General features: G+C 51.9%; 1 protein-coding gene across 5 annotated transcripts; it reads left to right on the top strand.

Annotated features, from left to right (window-relative positions):
* The first annotated feature begins 3,608 nt into the window (after positions 1–3,608).
* On the top strand, positions 3,609–21,159 carry shank3b (SH3 and multiple ankyrin repeat domains 3b). 5 transcript variants are annotated; one of them, XM_067254883.1, is made up of 24 exons: positions 3,609–3,718; positions 4,703–4,912; positions 5,059–5,262; positions 5,394–5,465; positions 5,601–5,709; positions 5,824–5,975; positions 6,265–6,432; positions 6,533–6,649; positions 6,731–6,808; positions 9,502–9,568; positions 9,823–10,054; positions 10,143–10,312; positions 10,551–10,664; positions 10,787–10,862; positions 11,015–11,097; positions 11,629–11,753; positions 11,869–12,001; positions 12,240–12,320; positions 12,756–12,886; positions 13,035–13,128; positions 13,981–14,480; positions 15,597–16,960; positions 17,224–17,253; positions 17,958–21,159. In XM_067254883.1, the coding sequence occupies exons 2-24, from the start codon at positions 4,730–4,732 to the stop codon at positions 18,541–18,543; spliced, it is 4,869 nt and encodes a 1,622-aa protein (XP_067110984.1). In that variant the 5' UTR covers positions 3,609–3,718; positions 4,703–4,729; the 3' UTR covers positions 18,544–21,159. The 5 variants fall into 5 exon arrangements, with proteins under 5 accessions (XP_067110984.1, XP_067110982.1, XP_067110986.1 ...); XM_067254881.1 differs by having other exon boundaries at positions 13,960–14,480; XM_067254885.1 differs by having other exon boundaries at positions 13,960–14,480; positions 17,224–17,272; positions 17,958–18,096.
* The last annotated feature ends 3 nt before the right edge of the window (positions 21,160–21,162 follow it).

Here is a 21,162-nt window from a genome sequence, read left to right as displayed (position 1 = left end):
TGTGTATAGTGTGTATAGTGCGGTGTGTATAGTGCGGTGTGTATAGTGTGTATAGTGCGGTGTGTATAGTGTGTATAGTGTGGTGTGTATAGTGCGGTGTGTATAGTGCGGTGTGTATAGTGCGGTGTGTATAGTGCGGTGTTTATAGTGCGGTGTTTATAGTGTGGTGTTTATAAGCTAACTCCGCTACCCACGTTGGTGGTTTAGTGCCGTAAAGTCACATTACTGATGTTTTTTCCCATCATGCCGCAGGAACTGTATCAGAACAGCTGATTGGAGATGCCTGTCTCTATAACGTCTCCATAGCAACGGGCCACTCCCCCATCTCCCACGCTATGTAAGCCCTTTTCTTACTCTTTTTCTCCCTTCCTCTCTCTATCTCTGTCGCTCCCTCTCTCTCTCTTCCTCTCTCTCCCTCTCCCTCTCTCTCCCTTCCTCTCTCTTCCTCCCTCCCTCCCTCCCTCTCTCTCTCTTCCTCTCCCTCCCTCTCTCTCTCTTCCTCTCTCTCCCTCTCCCTCCCTCTCCCTCTCTCTCTTCCTTTCTCTCTCTCCCTCTCCCTCCCTCTTCCTCCCTCTCCCTCCCTCTCTCTCTCTCTCTCCTCTCCTTCTCTCCCTCTCCCTCTCTCCCTCTCTCCCTCTCTCCCTCTCTCCCTCTCCCCCTCCCTCTCTCTCCCTCTCCTCACATCCTCTGTTTCTGTGTGTTTCTGTGCCAAGCATTTCCTTTTCCCATTTCTGGCAGATTCTCTGCCTCCCTCTCTTTCTCTCTCTCCATCTTTTCCTCTCTCTCTCTTTCTCTCTCTCTCTCTCCCCCCCATCTATCCCCTCCTCTCTCACTTCCTCTTCATCCCTCTCTCCCCCCCCCCATTACTGCTACTGAGAAGCCTGAACAAGTGTCAGAGAGAAAGAGAGGGGGATCGAGAGAGAGAGATTGGTGTAGGTCGGGCCCACGCATTGGAGTGGGAGACAGCCTTTCAATGCACACACACACACACACACAGTCAGTGTGTCATGGTTGCAGTGTGGGCTGAGTCGAGCATTTTTGTCATACAGTAACAGCACAATCTCTGCCTTCGCTCTTCATCCTTTCCTGTCTGTCCACCTTCTCTCCATCTCTTTCCTCTCTCTCTCCCTCCATCTTACTTTTTATTTTTCCCTCTATCCCTTCCTCCCCTCCTTATCCCTGTCTCTCTTTCCTCTCTCTCTTTCCTCTCTCTCTCTTTCTACCTCCCATCCCCTCTTTTCTTCCTTCGCTCTCACGAGTCCGCAGGAGTGAGAATCCGGTGATGGAGTTTGTGTGTCTCTGCTGCTCTGGGTGAGTCCTGCTTCTGATCTGATCACGCGTGTCCGTTCTGATCACGCGTGTGTCTGAGAGATGAGATGGATAGAGAGAGAGATTGAGTGATGGATAGAGAGATTATAATGTTGAAAGAGAGATGTAGGGAGATAGATGGGGAAAGTATTTATATGCATACATGTGTTTGCATGTGTCTGGGTTATGTGTGCACATGTGTGTGTGTCACCTGCCATACCTGTGTCTTCTTGACTTCCGGATTGCAGTCGTGACTGTAGATTCTTGTAAATCTCTCGCCCACACAAACCTCTCCCTTCTTCCTCCTCCGCCTACACTCTTCCCTCTTTTATTCCTCTCTTCCCCCTCTTTTCCCTCCTCTCCTACCTCTCTGCTCCTCACACACTCTCTTCTCAACTATTTTCTGAAATGCATCCTTTCTCCTCTGTCCTCTCCCACCCCTCCCCTCTCCTCCTCCCAAACAAAGTGACAAATCGGCATCAAGGATGTTTCATTTATGTTATTTTGTAAACCACTCATTGTAATCATGTCAGTGTGTTGTTGACTAGTGTGTGAGTGTGTGCATTCACTACGTGTGTGTATGTGTTCAGTACTAGTCTGTGTGTGTGTGTGTGTTTAGTACTAGTATGGGTGTGTGTTCAGTAGTAGTCTGTGTGTGTGTGTGTTCAGTACTAGTCTGTGTGTGTGTGTGTGTGTGTGTGTGTGTTCAGTACTAGTGTGTGTCAGATCCAGTCACTCTCCATGTCGTCTCTTTGTGGTGTCATGGCAACGCCTCATCTCCACTCCAGTTACATAAAATCTCTCTTTCCCCTCACAGCTTAGGTACAACTTGCTAGTTAGTAGCAGAAGTAGGGCTAACTAGCAAGGAGCATAGGTAGGGATAGCTAGCTAGCTAGCAGTGTAGGTACATCTTGCTAGTCAGTAGTGTAGGTAGGGCTAACTAACTAGTAGCATAGGACTTTCTATTTAGTAGCATTAGTTAGGGCTGGCTAACTGACTGTTATGCCTTGTAAATTGGTAAATCCTTGTTAGTTGATCATATAGGACTATGTTTGGTGGATCTGGTTAGCTAGTAGGTCAGCAGAATAGGATTAGTTACCAGGTATCTAGGATGCTAGCAGGTTAGCAGATTAACAGGTAGTATTAGCAGGTTATGCTAGCAGGTTATGCTAGCAGGTTATGCTAGAAGGTTATGCTAGCAGGTTATGCTAGCAGGTTATGATAGCAAGTTGTGCTAGCAGCTGCTACTTTAGGCAGTGCGACTGTTCTGTTTGATGAACAGCCAAACCAGGTCTCTGGTTACTATGGTAACAACCTGGGGAAGAGCAGTAGCACGTTAGAAAATACATTCCTCTGCACTTCCTTAACTTTATACGTGTGTGTGAGTTAGTGTGTGTGTCAGTGTGTATGTGTGTGAGAGAAAGAGTGAGTGTGTGAGTGAGTATGAGATGGAGTGAGTGAGTGTGAGAGAGAGAGAGAGAGAGAGAGAGAGACACAGAGAAAGAGAGAGAGATAGAGTGAGTGAGTGTGAGAGAGAGAGAGTGAGTGAGTGTGAGAGAGAGAGAGAGAGACAGAGAGAGAGAGAGAGAGATAGAGTGAGTGTGTGTGTGTGTGCGTGTGAGTGTGTGTAGGAGGAGTAGGAGGGGGGGGGGGGTTATCTTGGCTTTGCAGCTCCTTTGGTTTTTCCTGTTAAACATCCGTCTCCACGGGAACAGAGGCAGGAAACAGGAAGGGCTGCTCTCTGGAAGGGTGTGTGTGTGTGTGTGTGTGTTTGTTTGTTTGTCTATGTGTGTATGTGTGTCTATGTGTGCAAAGGGAAACTTTCTGGAAGTGTTCAGACCACCACACAGTCTCCTATGAGACAGAGAAACAGAGAAGGGAGGGAGAGAGGGGAGGGGGTGGAGAGGGTGAAGGGGGGGAGAGGAAAGGAAGGGTGAGGAAGGGAGACAGATTTAGACAGTCTAGGTGGGGTTGATCAGGGCCAAGGATGAGATATAATATTAGGATGTCACATTGTTACACAAGACAGCACGCCATTGGCCATCCCACCCGGGACATGCGCTCTCGGACGTCTCATTGGCTGGGGTTAAGTGTCTGGAAGCGAGGGATTGGTGGGTGAGGAGGAAGTGAGTTTCCTCTGCTGTTTCCTCCCTGTGAGGAGCTGCAGTCCTGCCCAGAGCCCACAGCAGACACACCAGCTCTGGAAGGCCTTCAGACACCAACAGAACCTGGAACAGACAAATACATTCTAGAACAGACAAGTACATTCTAGAACAGAAAGCATTCTAAAGTGTGATAAAGTAGATTCCAAGAGATTTTGGATTCAGCTCAGAGTAGGACAGGCCAGGTGAACTAGTTAGTAGAAACATTAGTGAAGGCGGCTCGTTTTCATGTGATTGGCACGATACAGGTGACTATGACTTTTGAACATGTCTGTGTGTGTGTATGTGTGCATCTGTGTTTGTGTGTGAGGGGCTGGAGAAATTTAGATTTTCTGCAGGTATAATTTATAGTGAGAACAATTCTGCAGAGTGTGGCGTCACCATAGTAACTGGGGGAATGCAGCTGAGGGTCTCTTTCTAAACACACACACACACACACACACACACACACACAGCGCTGGGCGGATCTTCAGTAAACTGCAGAGAGGAAGAGGGACAGGATTCCCTGAATTTCCCTTCTTTGCCAGTTTCCATGACAACCACTCACAACTTGTGAAAGCTTGTGCTCTGATTGCGACAGTGTCTCAGCAGATAGGAGAATGACACGGGCGGGGGGGGGGGGGGTGTAGGAAGAAGCAGGTGGGATCATTTCATTCAGTGGAATGCGTTCAAGATCTAAATAGCTCAGCATTTGACTGCAGATCAAGAAGGTTGCAGTTTCAATTCCCCCCTGCATGCCCCCTCTGCACGCCCCCCCTGCACGTCGCTCTGTAGGAGAGGGAGCTGGAACGCAGACGTTGTTGTCAGAGGAGGGGAGGTGGACAGAGGAGACAGTACAACGCAGCCTGCGCTGGAACTCAGGCCTGGGGTGGCACTTTGTTCTCCTAGTGAATAACAGGAAGTGAAGTCATGCAAGTGGGCAGGAACATGGTTCCTCCACCACTGCAGCTGTTATCAGAGTTTGAGACAGGACAAGTCTTCACACAGCAGTGGGCCAGAAGGGCTGAGAAAGTTCTGGATTCCCTCTGGCTTCCGCAGAGATCTAGAATTTCCGCTTCTAGAGTAAAGTGAAAGTTCTGCTGTCTTCAGGGTTCTGAGGCTGCTGTGATGGGGATTCTAGAATGCTGTTGGTTTCAAAGTTCTAGAACGTTGTTGTTGTACACTACAGTAGGACACTGCTGTGTGTAGGTGCGTCCTGTGTGCAGGTGCTGAGTGTGTGTGTGTGTGTGCAGGGCTGTGAGTGGACAGTGACAGACCCCATGCCTCTGAGTCCGGCTGCTGACGCCAAGCATGACCCCCCAGACCGCCCCCGAACACACGCCGCTACCAACGGCAACCAGCTCGCTTCCACCGTCGCCAGGGACGATGGGGCAGATAACCTTGACGACCCCCCTGGAAACAGTATCGTCATCCGCATTGGAATCCCTGACCTGCAACAGACAGTATGCACTCACTCATACACACACACACACACATTCCCTGAACCTTAACCCAACCCTCACTCTTTCTATATTCATACACTGTGTGTGTGTGTGCGCGCGTGTGTGTGCGTGCATGTGTGTGTGTGTGTGTGTGTGTGTGAGAGCAGAAGTGTCTTCGGCTAGACCCAGATGCAGCAGTGTGGAGCAGTAAGCAGCTGGTCCTGGTGACTCTGACCCAGAGCCTGGCGGACGTCCTGAACTACGGACTCTTCCAACCAGCCTTCAACGGACGCGCTGGGAAGTTCTTAGACGAGGAACGCCTGCTGAAGGAGTACCCCCTACCCCCAATAACCCCCATCCCCTACCTGGAGGTACATCTACCCCCCTGCTCCACCCTGCCCTGCCCCCAGTAACACCCCTGCCCTGTCATACCTTGCCCAACCCTATCCCCTATATACTACGTCCTACACACTACCCTACAATCCTGCTTGTCTGGTTTCAGTTCCGTTACAAGAGGCGTGTCTACACTCAGAGTTATGTGGATGACAAGCAGCTAGCTAAGCTGCACACCAAGGTAGGACACGCCTACTAGCATTAGCACTGGAATACTCTGCCAGCCTTACCAGTGATATATACCATACAATTAGCCTTAGCATTGGAAGACAGCATGCTACTAGCCTTGTTCTTAACACTGAGGTGCTTGTCCCAGGCCAACCTGAAGAGGTTCATGGAGTACGTGCACCAGAGGAACCTGGAGAAGGTGTCCAGGTTCCTGGAGAAGGGTCTGGACCCCAACTTCCATGATGCAGACACTGGGGGTGAGAGCTCTCTCACACACACACATATTTACACACACATTTACACACCCACAGATATCCAAAGTGACCACAGATCAACGCTACGTGTGTGTGTGTGTGTGTGTGCGTGAGCAGAGTGCCCCCTGACCCTGGCGGTTCAGCTGGAGACGTGCGCTGACCTCATCAAGGTTCTACGGAGCGGAGGAGCTCATCTGGACTTCAGGACCAGAGATGGCATCACCGCCTTGCACAGAGCTGTGCTCTGCAGGAACGCCCTGGCTCTCACTGTGAGCACACACACACACACGCTAAACCTCTCCATCCCCCAGACCCTGCTGTCCCTGGGCCATCCAGACCCTAACCCTGTCCCCCTCCCCCAGACCCTAACCCTGTCCCCCTCCCCCAGACCCTAACCCTGTCCCCCAGACCCTAACCCTGTCCCCCCAGACCCTAACCCTGTCCCCCAGACCCTAACCCTGTCCCCCCAGACCCTAACCCTGTCCCCCAGACCCTAACCCTGTCCCCCCAGACCCTAACCCTGTCCCCCCAGACCCTAACCCTGTCCCCCTCCCCCAGACCCTGCTGGACCTGGGCGCTTCCCCGGACTACAAGGACAGCCGTGGCCTGACCCCGCTGTACCACAGCAGCATGGTGGGAGGAGACCCGTACTGCTGTGAGCTGCTGCTGCAGGACCACGCACACATAGGCAGCAGCGACGAGAACGGCTGGCAGGAGGTGCACCAGGTACACACACGCACACACACTCACATAACACTAAACACATTTTAAGTTATAGGGCCTCATTTTTCATGTTTCACTGCACCTACACCCGGTCTGTCTGTAGGCGTGTCGTCATGGTAACGTGCAACACCTGGAGCACCTTCTGTTCTACGGAGCGGACATGAGCTCCCAGAATGCATCAGGAAACACAGCACTGCACCTGTGTGCTCTCTACAATCAGGTTCTCTCACACACACACACACACACATACACACTCACACGTACACAAACAGGCCAGGTGATTTGACCTCTAATCTTGCAGGATGGCTGTGCAAGGGTTCTACTGTTCCGTGGAGCTAACAAAGACATTAAAAACTACAACAACCAGACTGCCTTTCAGGTAAAAAAAACTTCAACAACCAGACTGCATTTTTCAAAACTAGAACAAAGTATACAGTATGTTTAGTATAGTGTGTGTGTGTGTGTTTGTGGTGTGTGTATGGTGTTTGTATGGTGTGTGTATGATGTGTGTGTGGTGTGTGTATGGTGTGTGTGGTGTGTGTATGATGTGTGTGTGGTGTGTGTGTGTGGTGTGTGTATGATGTGTGTGTGGTGTGTGTGTGGTGTGTGTATGATGTGTGTATGGTGTGTGTGGTGTGTGTATGATGTGTGTGTGGTGTGTGTGTGGTGTGTGTATGATGTGTGTGTGGTGTGTGTGTGGTGTGTGTGTGGTGTGTGTATGATGTGTGTATGGTGTGTGTATGGTGTGTGTGTGGTGTGTGTGTGGTGTGTGTATGATGTGTGTGTGGTGTGTGTGTGGTGTGTGTATGATGTGTGTGTGGTGTGTGTGTGGTGTGTGTATGATGTGTGTGTGGTGTGTGTGTGGTGTGTGTATGGTGTGTGTGTGGTGTGTGTGGTGTGTGTGTGGTGTGTGTGTGGTGTGTGTGTGGTGTGTGTATGATGTGTATGGTGTGTGTGGTGTGTGTATGATGTGTGTATGGTGTGTATGGTGTGTGTATGGTGTGTGTGGTGTGTGTATGATGTGTGTGTGGTGTGTGTGGTGTGTGTGTGGTGTGTGTGTGGTGTGTGTGTGGTGTGTGTATGGTGTGTGTGGTGTGTGTATGATGTGTGTGTGGTGTGTGTGGTGTGTGTATGGTGTGTGTGTGGTGTGTGTGGTGTGTGTGTGGTGTGTGTGTGGTGTGTGTATGGTGTGTGTGGTGTGTGTGTGATGTGTGTGTGGTGTGTGTGGTGTGTGTGTGGTGTGTGTGTGGTGTGTGTGGTGTGTGTATGGTGTGTGTGTGGTGTGTGTGGTGTGTGTGTGGTGTGTGTGTGGTGTGTGTATGGTGTGTGTGTGGTGTGTGTGGTGTGTGTGTGGTGTGTGTATGGTGTGTGTGTGGTGTGTGTGGTGTGTGTATGGTGTGTGTGTGGTGTGTGTGTGGTGTGTGTATGATGTGTGTATGGTGTGTGTGTGGTGTGTGTGTGGTGTGTGTGTGGTGTGTGTGTGGTGTGTATGGTGTGTGTGTGGTGTGTGTGTGGTGTGTATGGTGTGTGTGTGGTGTGTGTGTGGTGTGTATGGTGTGTGTGGTGTGTGTATGATGTGTGTATGGTGTGTGTGTGGTGTGTGTGGTGTGTGTGTGGTGTGTGTGTGGTGTGTGTGTGGTGTGTATGGTGTGTGTGTTGTGTGTGTGGTGTGTGTGTGGTGTGTGTGTGGTGTGTGTGTGGTGTGTGTGTGGTGTGTATGGTGTGTGTGTGGTGTGTGTGGTGTGTGTGTGGTGTGTGTGTGGTGTGTGTGTGGTGTGTGTGTGGTGTGTATGGTGTGTGTGTGGTGTGTGTGGTGTGTGTGTGGTGTGTGTGTGGTGTGTGTATGGTGTGTGTGTGGTGTGTGTGGTGTGTGTGTGGTGTGTGTGGTGTGTGTGTGGTGTGTGTGTGGTGTGTGGTGTGTGTGTGGTGTGTGTGTGTGGTGTGTGTGTGGTGTGTGTGTGGTGTGTGTGTGTGGTGTGTGTGTGGTGTGTGTGTGGTGTGTGGTGTGTGTGTGGTGTGTGTGTGGTGTGTGGTGTGTGTGTGGTGTGTGTGTGGTGTGTGGTGTGTGTGTGGTGTGGTGTGTGTGTGGTGTGTGTGTGGTGTGTGTGTGGTGTGTGTGGTGTGTGTGTGGTGTGTGTGGTGTGTGTGGTGTGTGTGTGTGGTGTGGTGTGTGTGTGGTGTGTGTGTGGTGTGTGTGTGGTGTGTGTGTGGTGTGTGGTGTGGTGTGTGTGTGGTGTGTGTGTGGTGTGTGTGTGGTGTGTGTGTGGTGTGTGTGTGGTGTGTGTGTGGTGTGTGTGGTGTGTGTGTGGTGTGTGTGTGGTGTGTGTGTGGTGTGTGTGTGTGGTGTGTGTGTGGTGTGTGTGTGGTGTGTGTGTGGTGTGTGTGGTGTGTGTGTGGTGTGTGTGTGGTGTGTGTGTGGTGTGTGTGTGGTGTGTGTGTGTGGTGTGTGTGTGGTGTGTGTGTGGTGTGTGTGTGGTGTGTGTGTGGTGTGTGTGGTGTGTGTGTGGTGTGTGTGGTGTGTGTGTGGTGTGTGTGTGGTGTGTGTGTGTGGTGTGTGTGTGGTGTGTGTGTGGTGTGTGTGTGTGGTGTGTGTGTGGTGTGTGTGTGGTGTGTGTGTGTGGTGTGTGTGTGGTGTGTGTGTGGTGTGTGTGTGGTGTGTGTGTGTGGTGTGTGTGTGGTGTGTGTGTGGTGTGTGTGTGGTGTGTGTGTGTGGTGTGTGTGTGGTGTGTGTGTGTGGTGTGTGTGTGGTGTGTGTGTGTGGTGTGTGTGTGGTGTGTGTGTGGTGTGTGTGTGTGGTGTGTGTGTGGTGTGTGTGTGTGGTGTGTGTGTGGTGTGTGTGTGTGGTGTGTGTGTGGTGTGTGTGTGGTGTGTGTGTGTGGTGTGTGTGTGGTGTGTGTGTGGTGTGTGTGTGGTGTGTGTGTGTGGTGTGTGTGTGGTGTGTGTGTGGTGTGTGTGTGTGGTGTGTGTGTGGTGTGTGTGTGGTGTGTGTGTGTGGTGTGTGTGTGGTGTGTGTGTGGTGTGTGTGTGGTGTGTGTGTGGTGTGTGTGTGGTGTGTGTGTGGTGTGTGTCCAGGTCGCCATCATAGCAGGGAACTTTGACTTGGCAGAGATCATCAAGATCCACAAGACATCTGACGTTGGTGAGTCCTCCATCTTCGACTCATTGTGAGTGTGTGTGAGGTCTGTGTCTGTGTGTGGTGTGTGGTGTGTGTGTGAGGTCTGTGTCTGTGTGTGGTGTGTTGTGTGTGAGGTCTGTGTTTGTGTGTGGTGTGTGGTGTGTGTGTGAGGTGTGTGGTGTGTGTGTGAGGTCTGTGTCTGTGTGTGGTGTGTGTGTGAGGTGTGTGAGGTGTGTGGTGTGAGGTGTGTGGGGTGTGTAACAGCTCCTGTGTCTCAGTGCCTTTCAGGGAGAGCCCGTCCTACACAAAGCGCCGGCGAGGAGGCGGAACGAGAGCTGCAGGGGGGAGTGGCCTGTCTTCTCCCCGCTCTCTGATTCGCTCAGCCAGTGACAACGCCCTGGAGAGCCCCGCCTCCACGTCCCCTGGCCCCTCCCTCCACAGCCTGGAGACCACGCCCAACCGCCCAGGAGCCGACTCACACAGCCTGCGCAGACACACACGCCGACTCAGGTACACACACACACTCAAATACACTCACACAGAGATGTGTGTCTGTCTTTGTGTCTTTCTAAGTGTGTATCTTTGTGTGTGTGTGTAGCCCCAGTGGCAAGGTACAACAGGAGCCCAGCCCCCCCGCCTCCCCCCCCAGCCCGCGGAAGAAGAGGAGGCTGTACAGCGCGGTACCTGGACGCACCTTCATAGTGACGCGCTCACACACACCCCAGGGCACCGGGGAGATCAACCTGCACCGAGGGGAGAGGGTCAAAGGTCAGCTCCCTTCCCTCTGTCCAATCAGACATCATCTTGGCTCCGCTTCCAATCACATTTCACCTGCATGGCTAGAAGGCTGGTTATTCACGACTGTACACAGTTCTGTTTCAACAGCCGCTCCTCTCCTGCCTCACACACTTAATCTTCCTTTATTCTATCATGCTCTTCATCTCACTTTCTCTCCTCTGTCCCTCCCCCCTCCCTCCCTCCCCCTCCCTCCCCCTCCCTCCCCTAGTCCTGAGTATAGGAGAGGGGGGGTTCTGGGAGGGCTCTGTGAAGGGCAGGACCGGATGGTTCCCTGCTGACTGTGTAGAGGAGGTCCAGATGAGGCAGTATGACCCACGTCTAGGTAACACACACACACACTCACACACGTATACACACTCATACACACACACACTCATACACACACACACTCATACACACACACACTCAGAAGTGGGATTCCTGGGTGATGTGTGTGTTGAGCAGAGACCAGAGAGGACCGCACCAAGAGGCTGTTCAGACACTACACTGTAGGATCCTACGACAACTACAGCTCTTACAGGTACTTCACACACACACACACACAAACCTCCTCAGGTACCACACACACACACACACCTCCTACAGGTACCACACACACACGCTCACACGCAGAGGTCCTACAGGAAAGAGCAGATCTATAGTGTGTGTACCTGATGTGTCTCCATGATACAGCGACTATGTGATCGAGGAGAAGACTGCTGTGCTGCAGAAGAGAGACAGCGAAGGGTTTGGCTTTGTGCTACGAGGAGCTAAAGGTGAGAGGAGGGGAGGGGGAGGGGGAGTTAGAGAACAGTGGTGATTCAGAGGGGGGTTAGAGAGAGAAGATGGGAGTTAGAGGGAATGTGTGAGAGGAGGGGTGAGAAAGGGAGAAAGGGATGGAGGGATGGAGAAAAGGAAAAGAGAACGAGGAAAGACTGTGAGAGAAGGAGATGGAAAGAAAGGAAGAAAGAGAGGATAGAAAAGAGAGAGAAGAGGGGAGAAGAGAGGAGAAGAGAGGAGTGCATCTGGACATTGTGGCATCCCCATCTATGTGCCCACGAGTAACCATGGCAACAGCAGACAGTCAAGAGCTCTCTGTCAACTCAGTCAGCATCAACTGTGTGTACATGTGTGTGTGTCTGTGTGTGTGTACCTATGTGTGTGTGTGTACCTGCGTGTGTGTACCTGTGTGTGTGTGTACCTGCGTGTGTGTACCTGTGTGTGTGTGTGTGTGTACCTGCGTGTGTGTACCTGTGTGTGTGTACCTGCGTGTGTGTGTGTACCTGTGTGTGTGTGTGTGTGTGTAGCTGAGACCCCCATCGAGGAGTTTGCCCCCACCCCTGCGTTCCCTGCCCTGCAGTACCTGGAGTCTGTTGACCTGGAGGGCGTGGCCTGGAGGGCGGGGCTTAGGACTGGGGACTTCCTGATTGAGGTAAGGCCCCGCCCTCCACCATCACACTAGATATTCAGCCTGTTAAAGTGTCTGACAAAGGGCCCTCTGTGTGTGTGTGCGTGTGCGTGTGTGTGTGGGGGGGGGGGGGGAGCAGGTGAACGGGGTGGATGTGGTGAAGGTGGGCCACAGACAGGTGGTGAGTCTGATCAGACAGGGGGGCAGTCAGCTGCTCATGAAGGTGGTGTCTGTGTCCCGCAAACCTGACGCACACCTGCTGCGCAAGAAAGGTACGCTACCTCGGGGGGGGGGGGGGGGGGGGGGGGGTACTGTGTGTGTGTGTGTGTGACTGTGTGAGATGGAGGAGAGTGTGTTGTGTGTGTGAAAAAGAGAGAAAGTGTGTGAGTGTGACTGTGTGTTAAATGGGAGAGTGAGAGAGAGAAGACGATTGGCATACTGTAAGGGATTTCCTGTGATGTGATTGGTTGTGGCATACTGTAAGGAATTTCCCCTGCTGTGTTGTCCTAGCCCCGCCCCCTCCCAGGAGAGCTCCCAGCACCTCCCTGACTCTGCGTTCCAAGTCCATGACCGCCGAGCTGGAGGAGATAGGTGCTCACACACACACACACACACACTGACACACACACACATTGACACACACACACATTGACACACACGCACATTGACACACACGCACATTGACACACTTTCTCTTTCACATGCACAGGCACACACTTTCTCACATACAAACACACACTGGTCAGATAGATGCTAATCTGCTCTCTCTCTGTAAGCATCAGCCAGGAGGAGGAGAGTGGGTGAGTTATGGTCTGCAGTCAGTCTTGTTGTCTTGTTGTCTAGTCTTGATGTCTAGTCTGCAGTCAGCGGTCTGAGTAGGAGGAAGACTGTCTGGTCTGCCGCACTGCCAAGCTTGTGAACAGTGTTGTGTGTTACAGTATCAGTGTGAGGTTTGATCTGAGTGTTGAGAAAAGCTTCCATCCCTCCCTCTCTCCATCCTCTCACCCTGTGGTGTTTGTGTCACAGAGAAGTTGGATGACATGCTGGCGGGCACACAGGAAGTGGTCATGAGAACCCGCCCCTCTGAGGCGGACTTCCGGGCAGCCACAGTGAAGCAGCGGCCCACCAGCCGGCGTATCACCCAGGCAGAGATCAACGTAGGATCTTCCTGCTTCTGTTTCTAGTCAAACTGGGGGGAGGAGGCGGACATGCATGTTTACATGGGTTGTCGGACTGAACATTTTAGGAAAGTGTCTTTTCCTCACAACAATTTCTCTTCTCCCTGCTTGTGTGTGTGTGCTCCAGTCCCTGTTTGAGAGGCAGGGCATGCCTGTGCCTGCAGGGTTGGAGAAGGTGACCATGCAGCTGCCCAGAGGCATGTCCAGGACCAAGTCTTTTGGTGAGATAATCCTCATCACACCAGTCCAGGAACACCACCCTCTCCTGTACTCCACAACCATCTCCTGTCCTCCACAACCATCTCCTGTCCTCCACAACCATCACCTGTCCTCCACAACCATCTCCTGTCCTCCCCAACCATCTCCTGTCCTCCACAACCATCACCTGTCCTCCACAACCATCTCCTGTCCTCCCCAACCATCTCCTGTCCTCCACAACCATCACCTGTCCTCCACAACCATCTCCTGTCCTCCCCAACCATCTCCTGTCCTCCACAACCATCACCTGTCCTCCAAAACCATCTCCTGTCCTCCACAACCATCTCCTGTCCTCCACAACCATCTCCTGTCCTCCACAACCATCTCCTGTCCTCCCCAACCATCTCCTGTCCTCCACAACCATCTCCTGTCCTCCAAAACCATCTCCTGTCCTCCACAACCATCTCTTGTCCTCCACAACCATCTCCTGTCCTCCACAACCATCTCCTGTCCTCCACAACCATCTCCTGTCCTCCAAAACCATCTCCTGTCCTCCAAAACCATCTACTGTATTCTAATATATTGGTACCTGTTCTACTCTACTCTGCTGCACTTTACTCTGTGCTTACCCTTACCCTGCTACACTATAACCATCTTTCTCTACTGTGTTCTACTCTAATGTGTTCTATTCTACTGTGTTCTACTCTACTGTGTTCTATTCTACTGTGTTCTACTCTACCGTGCTCTACTCTACTGTGTTCTACTCTACTCTACTGTGTTCTACTCTACTGTGCTCTACTCTACTGTGCTCTACTCTACTGTGTTCTACTCTACTCTCCTCGTTTCCACTGCAGCTACTCTGTCTCCCCCTGCAGGCGCTCCAGAAGACGACAGGATCTCTGCTCTGATTGGAGAGAACCGTTTTCCGCGGAGCTCCTCCATGACGGACAGCTTCATCCCGCCCCCTCCCCAGACCGCGCCCCCTCCTCCCCCCTCCCCCTACTACCTGGAGTCCGGCCCTCCCCCCGCATTTCTACCCCCTCCACCGCCCGTCCGGGGGGCGGAGCTAGCCCGCTCCAGCTTCAAACCGGGGGCGGAGCCTAGGCTGCACGAGGCCTGTGATTCGCCCACGAGGAGCCACGCCCACGCAGAGCGCCAGAGGAAGGCGCGGTCCATGATCATCCTCCAGGACTCCCCCGCCCTGCTGCCCCCCGACCCCGCCCCCGCCCCCACCCCCGCCCCCCTGACCTCTCACCCCGTGCTGGAGCGTCGGAGGCGGGGCCGGCCGGTGGAGAACCCCTACGCCAACGTGGGCCAGCAGGCTCCGCCCAGCAAGCCCCAACGCAGGAAGTCTCCACTGCTCAAACAGCTGCAGGTCAGACTGCTGCTGAACACATAAACGGATGAATGGATGAGTATGGAAGCAAATCAGTGACATGTTTCGAATTTTAAAAGGACTTGAATACTTAATATTGAAATTTAAACACCACCAAATTTGTTGGTTTTGAATTCACCTCTTGAATAGGAATAGGAATTTAATTCAATTAATAAAAAATTCTGATACAAAAATTCAAGGTTGAGAAATTCAGGTTGCTCGAATTCGAACAGTAAAATTCTGATCCAAAAAATTTAATAAAAAAAATTCAAGCTGGAGAAATTTAAATAGAACAAAATTCAGGCTGCTCAAATTCGAATGGTGAAATTCAGATCCCAATTTTCTTTTACATATATATTTGAGCTGAAAATATTACAGCCAAAAAAATCCCCAAAAAATCTAGGATAGGTAAGGCAATCGAGCCTGAATGCAATGGAACCATCTCACTTCTCCAAGAAGTGTCCAACTGCAGACCTCTCTCCTCAGGCCCCTCTCAGCCAGGTGTGGCTGTAGGCAGACATGCAGAGCCCCAGAGATAGCAAGAGCTATCTGACATACAGAGCCCCAGAGATAGCAAGAGCTATCTGGAGCCAAGCAATACCTTTGTATCCCAGATGTTGCTCAGATTTATTTCCGACCAAATTTTTTGACCGCTTATTTGTTTAGCCTGAACATTTTTGGCCTCGGTTTGGATTTCTTTGGTTTGGATTTCTTCGGATCGAAAAGGTCAATGTTTTGTGGCAAAACGTTTTTTGCCTCTAATTTTTGGGATAAGAATTTCACAATAAAAATTTGAGCAGCCTGAATTTTGTTCAATTTAAAGAGGTGAATTCAAATCCAACAAATTCGGTGGTGTTTACATTTAAATATTAAGTACTCAATGCTTAAAATACTGTCACTGATTTGCTTCCTATAGATGAGTGGATGAATGAATGAGTGGATGAACACAAAAATGAGTGAACAAATGAATACATTGTTGAATATTTAAATGAATTAGTGATACATATTCATGTATTATATGTAGTCCTAGTTTTCCTTTTAAATTTTTTAACAAACTCACATTTTCATGATGGTGAAGATGATGATGATGAGGAAGGTCTTGTTCCATCCATCTAGGTGGAGGAAGGGGGAGGAGCCAATCCCAGCAGGGCGGAGCTATACCAGCAGCAGGTGCTCTCTGAGCGAGCTCGAATCCAGGCCACGCCCCCTCAGGGCCGACGCTCCTCCCTCTTCCTGTCTGTGGAGGGGGCGGGATCAGAATCAGCTCCTATTCTCCTGACCCAATCACATTCCATGGACGACTTGGGGGAGCTGCCTCCACCAATCCCGGTGCTGTCCCCTTCCCCCTCCCCCCAGGGCTCCACCTTCCTGCACCCGCTGACGGGCAAGCCCCTCGACCCCGCCTCCCCGCTGGCACTGGCGTTGGCGGCGCGGGAACGAGCGCTCACCGCCCGCACACCGAGCCCAGAACCCCGTCTAAAACGCACCACGCCCCCCCAGACAAGCCCCGAACCCCGGCACAAGCACATAACCCCGCCCCTCTTCCTTGACGGGCAGGTGGAGAGACCGGAGACGGAGGGCGGGGCCACCTCCCCTGCCGCCCCCTCCCCCGAGCGCTGGAGGCCCTCCCCCCTGCCCCTGCCCATCAGTCAGGTGACCATCAGCGTGACCAGTGAGACCCAGGCGCCCGTGCACATAGAGGCACAGCGTCAGGTGGAGAGGAGGCGGAGCCTAACAGTGGGGAGCTCGGAGGAAGAGGGCGGGGCCTACACTGTGACCCTGCCCCCCGCGCTGCTGTCGTCCAGTGACGAGGAGACGAGGGAGGAGCTTCGTAGGATCGGGCTGGTGACTCCGCCCCCAGGCTTCACTGCGTCCCCGCCCCCCACCCTCTCTGCCTCCCTCAGCCTGTCTCCACGGCGAACCCAGCCTGGCGAGGTGGGGGGAGGCGGAGGGGAGTCGGCCCCGGACTCGGGGGTGGAGGAGGGGGAGGACAGGAGTGCCAGCGACCCCCACCTGGACGCCTCCACCTCCCCTGGCAGCACCCCCGCCCCCAGCCTCCCCGCGCTGCCCTCCCCAGATCCCCCCCAGCCCCAGCCCAGCTCCTCCCCCAGCCCCGGGGGGCCCCCAGACCCCCAGGGCCTGAAGCCCCGGCTGCGCTCCCCTCTGGGCCGGGGGCGCTCCGCCCTCAGGGACCCCCTCCTCAAGCAGTCCTCCGACAGCGAGCTGCTGCCCTCCAGCGGCTCCAGCCCCGGCCGGCCGCCCCGCTACCTGTTCCAGCGCCGCTCCAAGCTGTGGGGGGGCGACACGGGTGAGAGGCGGCCCAGGCAGGGCAGCCCGGAGGAGGGGAGGCCCCAGGCCGTGGGGGGGCAGGGGCTGGAGCTGGCCTCAAGGCTGCAGCTGCTCAGTAAGGACACACACTCGCTGGGGGAGGAGCCTGCGCTGCTTGACCCTGGGAGGAGGTCGCCGGTGGGAGGGGCCAGGTAGGTGTCATCACCAGCCAGCCAATCACAGCTTGTTTTTTACACTGTAGGCAAATGGATAGCAGATGCAAGTTCACAGAACAGCTTGAAGGCAGTGTAGGGGATTTTGAGGGGGGAACTAAAATAGGTGAACTAACAGACAACTAGTTAAGGTTAACTACTCTTTTCGAGTCCATTTAACTAGTATGGGTTAACCAGGTATGTTAACTAATATGGGTTAACAAGGTGGGTTAACTAGTGTGTGTTTCCCTGTATTCCTGCAGATGTGACCAGGACAATGGAGACCGTAAAGCGTAGGTTTTTAGCTTGCTGGTAAACACCACCTTCTTCCCTACCTAACTAGCTTAACTAGCCATACTAACCTGAATAGTCTAACTAGCTTAACTATCCATACTACCCTAACTAGCTTAACTAGCCATACTACCCTAACTAGTCTAACTAGCGGTAGGCTACTACTATTTTAGCTTGGTAGCTAACTACGTAACTAACTACGCTAGTAATTACACTACATGTGTAATTTCACTAACCCTTACTAGCCTAACTTTGCTTTACTATGTAATGCTAAGATATTTTAGCTAGCTTAACTGTGCTAACCAAGCTAATTAACCAAATTTACCTTACTAACCATACTAGTTTAACTTTGTCAACTAGGCTAAGTAGCCCAACTGGTTTAACTACTCTAACTAGTTTAACTTCCCTAACTAGCCAAACTACTCTAACATTACTAGTATAGTTTTGCTAACCGTGTTTAACTAGTTTGCCCCTGGCCAGGACCAACTACCCCTTTCTGACCAGGAGAGCACCAAGGATATAACTATCCCACTTGCCCTTCCTCTCACCTCAGTGTTAACTGCCCCCTGTGCCCTCACTAGGTGAAACAGGGGGTTCTACTACCCCGGCATTAACATTCTCTCTGCTTCCTGTATCATGTGACAGACCGTTGTATGTATTCACTCAAGTCGTTCATCTCCCCCCTTCCCCCCCTCCCCCCTCCCAGGTTGTTCAGCAGTTTGGGGGAGTTAAACACCATATCCCAGAGGGCTTATGGCACCACCTTCACTGTCAGACCAGGAAGTCGCTACCCGGTGACGCGCCGCAGCCCCTCCCCCTCCCCCTCCTCTGAGAGGCCGGAGGCCCTGGGGCCTGGGAGGGGTTTCGGGATAAGCCCCTCCCACCACCACCACCACCACCACCACACCATCCTAAAGTCCTCCAGCCTCAGCCTGCCGTCCGAACCCAAGGAGGTCCGCTTCGTGATGCGCAGCGCCAGCGCCCGTACACGCTCCCGTTCTCCTTCCCCCTCCCCCCACGCCTCCCCCTGCCCCTCCCCCGTCCTGGGGGGCCCCCTGCTGGCCCTGCGGCCGTGGCGTCAGCGCCCCCTGGCCCTGTGGAGTAAATACGACGTGGGGGACTGGCTGGAGAGCGTGGGGCTGGCGGAGCACCGGGCTCGCTTCCAGGAGCACGAGATCGAGGGCTCACACCTGCCCGCCCTCACCAAGGAGGACTACGCTGAGCTGGGGGTCACACGTGTCGGGCACCGCATGAACATTGAGAGGGCGCTAAGGCAGCTGCTCGAGAGCTGAACCCCCTGAACCCCGACCCTTGAACCTGTTAACCGCTTACCCTAACTCCATGAACCCTGACCTCATAACCTACTGAACCCTGACCCAAAGATCGTTGACCCCATAACCTCCCCTGAAGCCTAACCCCTGACCTGCTAGCTCCAACAAGATCCTGAACCTAGTTTAGACCCTGATCCCAGTCTTGAGACTGGAACCCAGACCTACCCTGACCCCTGACCACATCGCGTGGAGAAGGACTGCGATCCAAAGACAGCTTCCTAAGGAGTCGAGTGTCGAGACAAGAAAATACCTCCTCCATCTCAATATCTCCAATAGTTCAATATTTTACAATTTATAAAAATCTACTTTTTAATCTTTGACATACTGGTTAATGAGTGGATATGTTGAAAGTTGTGTTAACTCATAAGTTGTAAAGTGTTATGAATATGAAAGCATATTAACCCTCTGGAGTTGAAACACCCTCATTTGAATGACAGGGAGACTCTAGAACACTTAATGTGAGTGTGTGTGTGTACATTTGTGTGTGTATGTCCGAAAGCCTGTTTTCCAAGGAGTGTGTTTTGTATTTTGAGTCCTTTTCACCTGTTATTGGGTCTCAACCTGCCAGCTCTGAACTGAGTTGTAGTACCACCTCCACACAGCAGGTGACGCTGTGGGTCCATCTGAACCCTCTCTTCCTCTGGTAGTGACGGACACTCAACGTTGACGACTTAAAGGTTTAATGGAGATTTATTACTGATTTAATGTAGTTATAGATGATTTTTGAACGTTTATCAAATATTTAACTGAGATTTTATCAAATCCTTCTCAAAGGTATCAATGATTTCATGACGATTTATTAATGATTTCAATTTAAGAATTTAACTACAATTTAGTGATTATTTAATGGCAATTTTGGTTGTTTGTTGGTGGGTGTGTTCATGCAGGCCGTGCCCCTCACAGCACCAGTCTGAGTCTTTATGTAAGACTGATGTGTTATTGTTTTAGTACCAGCCTCAAGCAATGCACACAACGCTGCTGACAGCCATGATTTCTAATGTAAACAGTGATGTATGTCGATACGTGGGCCAGTTTGTGCCCTGCGTATCGCCCTGGCCAGAGGCTTCCCTCTCTGGGAGGGTTGACCCTGCGTATCGCCCTGGCTGGAGGCCTCCCTCTCTGGGAGGGTTGACCCTGCGTATCGCCCTGGCTGGAGGCCTCCCTCTCTGGGAGGGTTGACCCTGCGTATCGCCCTGGCTGGAGGCCTCCCTCTCTGGGAGGGTTTTGCACAGCAGTTGGTGCTATATCTCACTGAAGCCATGTGTACAGACTTACACTAACCCCAACACAACCGGACACCTTCTAATAACCCCAACACCTCCACCCTCCTAAACCACCCCTAACCCACCTCCACCCTCCTAAACCACCCCTAACCCACCTCCACCGTCCTAAACCTCCCCCACTCTCCTACACCACCCCTAACCCAACATCAACCTTAATTCCCCTGAACACTTCCAAGCCAACAATAAACAACCAGAAACTTCCAAGCCATACTGGACCAACCACCAAACGGACCCAACCCGCACCCTTCCAACCCGCACCCTTCCAACCCTCACCCTTCCAAACTCACCTTTCATCCAAACAGAAAACAACCGCTGACTCGGTCAGATAGTCCAATCTCAACAATTTAGTTTATCTTGCCCAATCAAAAGGTTTAAAACCATATACCTGAACGAGGTACCTGAACCTGGGCGAGGTGATCCCTCCCCCAGCCTTCTGTGACCTGCTAGAGATGGTCACTGTCACCTCCCTAACCAATCATAGTCAACCAATCGGACAGGAACGGTTTAATCAAACAAATTATTCATTAGTCAATCAGTCAAGAGTTACATACACATCAATGTACTTTTTAACGAAACTGAAACTGGTGTGTACTATGGGTGAGGATGCCGTCTAGCAGAGTGAAAGGACACTGTGAACATAGTTATCACATGCAATAAGCAGCATCGCGTGTTCTCATCTCTCCAGAACCGTCTACCGGCCTAGAGCACTCACGGTACCGACCCAGGTAGAATAACAAACCTTGGCAACACCTTTCTCTCCCTCCACCTTCCTACCCCGACGGACAACTCTGAACACAAAAATACCAGCACTGCAAAGCAGCCTGCCCCCGAATGAACTCAAAAATTATATATTTAATATTTTTGGTTTGTAAATTTTTTAACCCCTCCCTTGACAATCACATCGGAATGTATCAATTTAGATGTTTGTTCATTTCCGCTTTCTTTACTTCGAGCGCCCTCTGCCGAACGTAGGGAGTTAGTTAGAACAGCACGGTTGATTGTAAACATTCTAACCTGTTTTTCGATCAGCTGAAAGTGACAACGAAGATGATAATGATGATGATGTGTGTGTGAATGTCTTACTTTCATTAATTCAGTCAAATTACTTGTATTTTAGGCAAATAAATACGTATAGTTTCAGTGTGACGGTAAGCGCTTGGTGATGGAATGTCTGTTTTATTCTTACTTGAGGTTCTTTTCCTCCATATTAAAGAGCCATTTATCCGCGTCCCGGGAAGCACATCGCTTAGACCTGGTGTGTTCAACTGTGTGACGAACTTTCTAATAAACTCATATT

The sequence above is a fragment of the Osmerus mordax genome, chromosome 17, assembly GCF_038355195.1.
Source record: "Osmerus mordax isolate fOsmMor3 chromosome 17, fOsmMor3.pri, whole genome shotgun sequence".
NCBI classification, from domain to species: domain Eukaryota; kingdom Metazoa; phylum Chordata; class Actinopteri; order Osmeriformes; family Osmeridae; genus Osmerus; species Osmerus mordax.
The sequence above is the reverse complement of the archived record's forward strand: the minus strand, read 5'-3'. Positions and strand labels throughout refer to the sequence as shown.

Coding starts and splice junctions, on each gene's coding strand:
- shank3b (XM_067254881.1), top strand. CDS start 4,730: ATGCCTCTGAGTCCGGCTGCTGACGCCAAGCATGACCCCCCAGACCGC. Junction 5,466..5,600: donor TAGCTAAGCTGCACACCAAG/GTAGGACACGCC, acceptor TGCTTGTCCCAG/GCCAACCTGAAGAGGTTCAT. Junction 6,433..6,532: donor GCTGGCAGGAGGTGCACCAG/GTACACACACGC, acceptor GTCTGTCTGTAG/GCGTGTCGTCATGGTAACGT.